The sequence below is a fragment of the Mucor mucedo genome (genome assembly GCF_025094135.1).
Source record: "Mucor mucedo strain NRRL 3635 chromosome Unknown EV154scaffold_391, whole genome shotgun sequence".
NCBI lineage: Eukaryota > Fungi > Mucoromycota > Mucoromycetes > Mucorales > Mucoraceae > Mucor > Mucor mucedo.
This window is the reverse complement of record NW_026252675.1, coordinates 1-7,257: the sequence shown is the minus strand read 5'-3', so window position 1 is coordinate 7,257 and position 7,257 is coordinate 1. Positions and strand designations below refer to the sequence as shown.

Here is a 7,257-nt window from a genome sequence, read left to right as displayed (position 1 = left end):
ATAGAGCAGGAAGATACAACTATGAGTACAGTCGTATTTAAGTAAGACGAAAGATGATTTTATTTATTGATGCGCTTCTGATATTTATACTGTACTATTTAATAGAGCCGAGCCGGACCAAGGACGAGATTTAGTAGCCGCTGTCTTTTATAACGCGCTGGCGTTACTGGTTTGAAAGTAGGACGCGTATGTAACTTACGCGATCTATTCGGTAAGACCTGTGGATCTTCAAAACCGACAAACTATGTAAGTTTCAATATAGTTCTAATTCAACTCTCAGTGGTTAATTAGAAGGGGAAATAGGTAAATAAGTATTTAATACTAAATAGAAGATAATGGTTTATTGTTCTAATGTTAAGGGAAATATATACTAAATGTAAAGATATAGGTGATGTGATAAATATAATAATAAGGTATGATGATGGTAATAATAGTAATAATAGCAATGATGATGAGTAATATAAACCGGTTGTTGATGTGAAATAGGTGAACCCGAAGTGGCGTTATGTATATACATTTAAGTGGTGTTATTCGATTTGGGCCTTTTCCTATTCATGTGATTATTCTTGACTGGTACAAATCTTCTTTTCTGGTTCTTGGTCTTCTTAAGCCTAAGTTCGATTTCTAGAGGCATGTCTACGTCAAGGTCCGGACTTCGGGTCGGACTAACCCGGCTAGTCACGTGATTCTCTGAGGCATCAGATCCATTGACATTTACAGGCTTGACTACTATAACGTTGGGTTTTTGGTGAAGTGGTATCATTCTCGCTTTGGGTGCGAGAGGCCCCGGGTTCAAACCCCGGAAGACCCCACTTTTGCTCTCTTTTTTTTGTGTGAGAATATGTCAGAGTACAAAACAATAAAGATCATCTTTTATCTTCTACTCTACTTTTCTATTTCATTACGCACATATCAAGATCAGACCCCGACAAATACACTATTTTCATATATTATTCCCACACTCTAAGAAAAAAATTGTTCGCTTTTTTTGAATTTCCGCACACTTTTTTATTTTTTTGTTTTTGCTCACTTTTTGAAAAAAAAAATGCTCACATCCAGGAATCTTTTTTGCACAGTGTGTGCGAATTATTTTAGAGGGGATTTTTATTTAAACAAGTTTCGAACTTGGACTCAGAATACCGGCAAAAGCCTTTGAAGTCGCTTATTAAGACATTTTGGCATGCTTCAGTGATTCTGGTGTTCAAAGTTTCGGCCTCCAACAATTTTTTAGGTTTCAATTTACTCGTAACAACAGACCAAAACTGCTCAATAGGGTTTAGTTCAAGGGAGTAAGGTGGTAGATACACACACCTATACCCACGACTTTTGATAAACTTTTTAATATAATCGGATGTATGTATAGGCGCATTATCTATGATAATGTAATGCCCTTTGAATTCCTTATGACGATCCATCACATCGATAGTGCTGGCAATAAAATTGAAGTAATGTCCCGTAACAGTACCAATACTTTGCTGCATTTTACTACCACCAACCGTCTTTCGTTTCTTAAAAGCTGCTGAATAAAGTACCTTTATCTTAACATTGACAATGCCATACGGGGATATAGCACCCAAATTTGTCGTAGTCTTCGCTCGTGTCAGTGGTTGGATAACCTCAGCTCGAGTGCCTTTTTTGGACCAAGCCATTGTTCGCTTCAAAATGATCTGAAAGGCGGACTCGTCGATGAAAACACAATTACTATTGTAATCCATGTCGGTTTGAATCCATCTTGTAAACCAGTCAAATCTTTTCTCAATGCTTACGGGCGAGTTTCTTTCTTTTGAATGAAAGTGTGCTTTTTTAAATGACAAGGCACACTGCTTTGCCATGAAGTTGTAAACAGTTGTCTTGGTTACTTTTAATCCACTACACTGGCTGGCAAGACTTACTATTGCCTGATCCAAAGTTGCAGAAGGGTGATCGATGAACGTTTCTTCCAAACTTTTTATGCTCTTCATTCAACAAAGCAGGTCTACCAACTTTCTTTTCGGGTTTTTTGGTCTCCAATTTATCCCGCGTTTCAACAATCAAATCTTGGTCTTTTTTCAACCAGTCGTAGGCGGTTCTACGGGCAATACCTAGCTGCTTTTCTGCTTTACCCGCAGTTAGACCTTCTACATAAACAAGGTAGAAATAATGACCCTTAACATTGTATCCATGTTTCTTGTAATAAGAAACTGGTCTTGATGCAGCAGTAGAAAACATCTTCTCAGTTTTAATTGAGGTCTCGGGTTTTTCAGGTGGTATAATTAAATGTAGCTATCGAAGTCAACAGTGTCAGCGAGTGGGTAACCGTCCACGTTTACTTCCATTTCAACCGATTCATTTCCATGCTCATCTACAGCGTCCATGTCCATCTTCCTGAAAAATACGAAGGTCCATTGGTGATATTTATTTTCGAAATTTGCGCGAAATGTAAAAGTTAAAGTGAGCAATTTGTTTTCCAAAAAGTGAGCAAAAAAAATAAAAAGGTGTGCGGAAACAGAAAAAAAGTGAGCAATTTTTTTCCTAGAATGTGCAAATAATTTATGAAAATAATGTAATGCTTATCTGTGTCGGGTCTGATAGAAGTGTTAAACTTAGGGCCCTCACAAGCAACAAAATTATTTTTTTAAAGATCCCGATTTAGGACTTTTTTTTTTTTTTGTGAAAGGTTACAATTTTGCCAAATCGATGAAATGGATATAAATAAACGATTAGCAATAACATCAAATTTTCTTCAGTGCCAAAATTCTCGAAATATCCCAATAAAGGATTAAAATCCAACGACCCCAGAATCCTTCAATCAGATGAAAAATCAGCCAAATTGGGCTACTGAACTCACAAATGTTTTTGTTTTTATTGTTGTTTTTTGTTTTGATAAAGGTGTTTTTTTGTGATCATCTTCATTTTTCTTCAACAATTTTATTATCCCATTTATCTAAAAAACAAAATGCCTTTCTATAACTACACCAGCATTAACTTCGTCAATGGCTACAACCCTACCACTCCTGCTGTAAGAGGAAGACCTAGAGTAAATGTATCTGCTCCTGCTGCTCCTGCTGCTCCTTAAACTGAGCCTTCAACTGAGCCTTCAACCGAGCCTTCTGTTGCTCCTTCTGCTGGTCCTTCTGCTGTACCATCTGGATCTGCAAACGAACCCTTTGTTGAAACCACTTCTTCTTCTGGACCTGTTCATACTAATGGATCTGTTCCCACTGCCCATTCTTTTGCATCCACTGGATCCGTTACTGCAACTGGATCAATGCCATCCACTTCTTCTGGACCTAGTTCAGCCGGTTCTTCTGAGCCTTCATCTTCTGCTTCTTCTACTGAGAGTAATCCTGTTGATGAGCCTTCTTCTCAGGTCAACACCAACCTCAATTGAGATTCTGCGAGCACACATGTTTTGATCGAGTTGTTCCCTGAGTACATTGTAAAAGTCGGTGTTACTCGTTTATCTCAAGCAAAGTTAAATCTGACCAAAGCAACAGAGGATGCGTTCAATGCCAATGGCTCTATCAACGGTAGCAGAGACATTGCAGCCATGACGACCAGGTGGAAAAACCTTTGCAGTACATTTCGAACCAAAAGAGTAGCTGCCAACGCTATTGGAAGTGCTCCTCTTTCCCATTCGGAATTTCACGATTTGATGTAGCACTTAACATCAAGAATTCCAACGATGAATCCACCTGTTTGGTACAGTTCCCATTCAGGAGAAACTGTGGATAGCCGAGATAATTTTCCTGCTGGAAGACGAGGTCGTGCCGGTGTTGATGATGATGATGATCAAGAAGAAGAAGGTAGAAGATCTACCCAACGTTCTCGTTACGTCAATGCCTCGACATGGTTCATGGCTTGTCATTTGGAGGCTTTGGAAGACCAAAACCGAGAGGAAAGAGCACGAGACCGTGAAATTGCCAACGAGTGTAGGGCTGTTGATGTGGCACATATGGACCGTGTGTATGCCCATACCACTGATAGATCAGTGGGCCAAGCCAACAAGTGACCAAGTCTTCCCTTGATTGCCTTAAGTGTCCTTCTGGTGAAGTTATTATAACTACCATAGAAAACACCTAAAAGCATGTACGCTTGATGGTATTCGACATGGCAATTGTCCAAACGAAATAAGGCCGTTGCGACCTGAATGTAGACAGGAATAGCATTGGGAGCAACAAAATTAAACTCTTCGTGGTCGGACAATTCATTCACCAAAATGTAAAAGCGTCTTTGCCCATTTGGTAAGTTGCACGATAACTATTTACTTGATTTTCGTCATCGTCATTGAGGAAAGGGTGTTCCAAACTCCAGAAGTGATATCTACGAGTTTCTCTTCTGTTGTGATCGATCTTATATACAGATATAACTCTATCATTAATTCTTTCTTTCTTATTTGATAACTTTTCTATAAATCATTATTGCATTACTCTTTAAATCAAATACATGATATTACACTCTATTTACTACGCATTGATTACTCATCAATATATAGAAAACAATAGTCATACATTTATTCCAGATAATACAATCCAATGATCTGATCGCTCGTCAATAACAAGATTCTCGAAGGTACCATGAGATGCTCAATCTTTAATCGACAATACGCCTATTGTATATTTGACAGGTTTCACTTTAATGATTGATATTCAGCCAGCCCTGAATATGCATATAAAGAACCCAATTTATTGTATAATAAAGACTTTAGTTTATTTTTGCAGTTTGATAATTTTACTTCGTCAAATTTCTTTATTTTTATTCTTAATTCGTTGCTTTATCACTAGAATTTCTCATCTTCTACCGTCGGCGTCGATAACTGTTCTATTTCTTTTAACATATTCACCCGAAACAAAAATTGGCAAACTGGTAATTGCAACACCGTATTGGTTGCGGTAATCGTTTGCAATAAAACTGTACTGGAGACGTTGTTGTCGGTAAAGTGCAGTATTGTCTAATTCCTTAATCATTTGGATATCGTCGTCCATACTCTCAGCTTCTCCGTCGAGTCTAAATAAAACTTGTTGCAATTCAGCAATTACAGTAACAATTTGGGATGGGTTCATTTTGGTTTTTCTAAAAATAAAAAGTATGTAGGAAAAAGGGCGAAAAAAAAAGTTCGAGAAAAATAATAACAGATAGGTTAGCATTTTGATTGTACTTTATTTTTTAACCGTTCAAAAAGGGTCATTGAAAAGCAACGTCATGGATTTTGGAAAAAGCTTTCTTTTAGAAGTCTGAAGTAATCTTTTACAAAAAAAATAATTTAGTCCTTATTAGGGATCTTTAAAAATTTTTTTTGTTGCTTGTGAGGGCCCTTAGTGTCGTGATAGTTGTTATAATATTTTAGTATATAAAATAAATGTAGATGACTTTACTTGATTTAAATATTGATTCTTTTTTATAGGTGAGCGGAGGTGATATGAATTATAAGTACGACATTAGCTATATATAGGGCGTTCTCAAGCAAATTATTTAAAATTTTAAAATCTTGATTTTCATTAAAAATATTTGACCCCACCACTATGGAGGGGTCAAATTTTAAAAAATGTTTTCTGACATTAAAATATCATTTTAACTCGAAAAAGTACTAAAATCACATCACTCATTTTGTGTGGGAATTCTTTTCATAAAAATGTCTTACAACAATAAATTATATTACTACTACCAAGGTATTTGCAACCTTGGCAACTTAGTTCTCGCTGAATACCAGCAGCTTATTGAGAGTCAAATGGCATTGAACGAACACGTGTTTCTTTATTACAAGACCACGTTTTTAGATTCGCCCTCTCACTTTGAGTTGGCGCCTTTTCTTATTCAAGCTCGTTTAACATATCCAACTGAGCCGGTCATCAATCGCTTCTCATTCGCCAACTACCATTACTTCCGCATCTCTCACCCTTTTTTGACTGATGACGACAATCCACGAACCAGCTATCGCGCCATGTACCGTATGAACCGCACTACGTTCGAAAGGGTTGTAAACAAACTATGCAGAGATTCCGCTTTTCAGTCCAGAACTGTAAATTGTATCCTTCCATTCGTCCAGATTTTATGTGCAATTCGGCGCTTAGCTAACTGTCACGTTGGCTATCGCTGCGCCCACCTGACTATAGGAGTCTCTCACGGTGGTTACAGAAACTTTACACAACGTTTTGTAAAAGCCGTTGTTAACAAATTCAAGCATCTGATCGAATGGCGCAAGGACCAGCAGTGTGTCGCTGCAATTAAACATGGTTTCGAGTATGGTCAAGGCCGCACTGTTCGGGGTCTACCAGCTGTTGGAGCTTTGGACGGCAAGAACTTTGTAATTGAATCAAGAATGGAACATGCCGAAGATTGTAAAGATCTCAAGGGAAACATTTCCATGAAACCTACGGTAGTATGTGATGATAAGAGTAACTTTACTTGCATTTCGGTTGGTCATTCAGGTAATAATTTATTTGTCCGATTGTATGCAATGATGTTGATCGTTTTGACATAGGCCGTTTACACGATGCTGCTGCTTTTAGCCTCAGTGAGATAGCAACAGTTGCCCTGGAAAACCCCCAAGAATACTTTCCTTTTAATGGGTATATCCTTGTAGATAAAATATATAAGCGTGAATAAAATCTTCGAAAAAAACTAAATATGTTTTAGACTCAGCATACCCACTATCGCACCCTATAATTGTGCCTTTTCCTGCTACGGAAGTCCTTCGAACATGTGATGATGCTTTGGCCCAAAGCAAGTTCAACATGATCCATTCTTCAACTCGAATGGCCATTGAAAGAGCTTTTGGTATACTTGTTTCTCGCTGGAGATTCCTCAGCAAACATATATACATCAAGGATACCGGCGTTATTGTGGGTATTATCACAGCTTGTTGTATTTTACACAATCTGTGTTTTGAAATGAATTACCATGTCCTGGAATCAGTAGAAGATGAGTCGAACGATGTGAAGAGCAATGAGCCTGTTGCTAGGCCGGTTAGTTCTAGTCCGTCAGTCAAAAGCACCCCCTATCCGAATGGTCAAACTAGAAGGAACAACATCAACCCCTATATGTCTTCTCAACAATAAACCAGTAATCTTTGTAACAAAATTATATATTTTTATTGGTCAGTATTATTATTAGTATTTTGGCCCTGTTGGTTTCGATTGGGCATATCCTGAAGGATCGCATCAACAAGTCTTGCCGTTTCCCTGTTACTTTAAGCAAACAGTTTTGCTACTCGATCACTACGTGCAAGTAATGCTGTACTAGGGCGGATTTTTTGTTTGACTCAAATAAATTTGTTCG

The 7,257-nt window shown here is 37.8% G+C and overlaps 1 protein-coding gene and 1 non-coding gene across 2 annotated transcripts; both read left to right on the top strand.

Moving 5' to 3' along the window:
* Positions 1-739: 739 nt before the first annotated feature.
* EV154DRAFT_t187 lies at positions 740-811 on the top strand. Its single transcript has one exon. It is a non-coding gene; the product is annotated as a tRNA-Pro (tRNA).
* A 1,775-nt stretch (positions 812-2,586) lies between these two features.
* On the top strand, positions 2,587-4,772 carry EV154DRAFT_557446 (uncharacterized protein). The gene is made up of 5 exons (XM_051605429.1): positions 2,587-2,998; positions 3,062-3,349; positions 3,401-3,577; positions 3,641-3,941; positions 4,475-4,772. Exons 1-5 carry the CDS (start codon positions 2,936-2,938, stop codon positions 4,516-4,518), a joined length of 873 nt encoding a protein of 290 aa, XP_051449843.1. The 5' UTR covers positions 2,587-2,935; the 3' UTR covers positions 4,519-4,772.
* Positions 4,773-7,257: the final 2,485 nt, after the last annotated feature.

Excerpts from the sequence above, each read along its gene's own strand:
- EV154DRAFT_557446 (XM_051605429.1), top strand. The coding sequence starts at position 2,936 with ATGCCTTTCTATAACTACACCAGCATTAACTTCGTCAATGGCTACAAC. Across the intron at positions 2,999-3,061 it reads ACAACCCTACCACTCCTGCT|CCTTCAACTGAGCCTTCAAC; the intron begins GTAAGAGGAAGA and ends CCTTAAACTGAG. Across the intron at positions 3,350-3,400 it reads TTGATGAGCCTTCTTCTCAG|TTGTTCCCTGAGTACATTGT; the intron begins GTCAACACCAAC and ends GTTTTGATCGAG.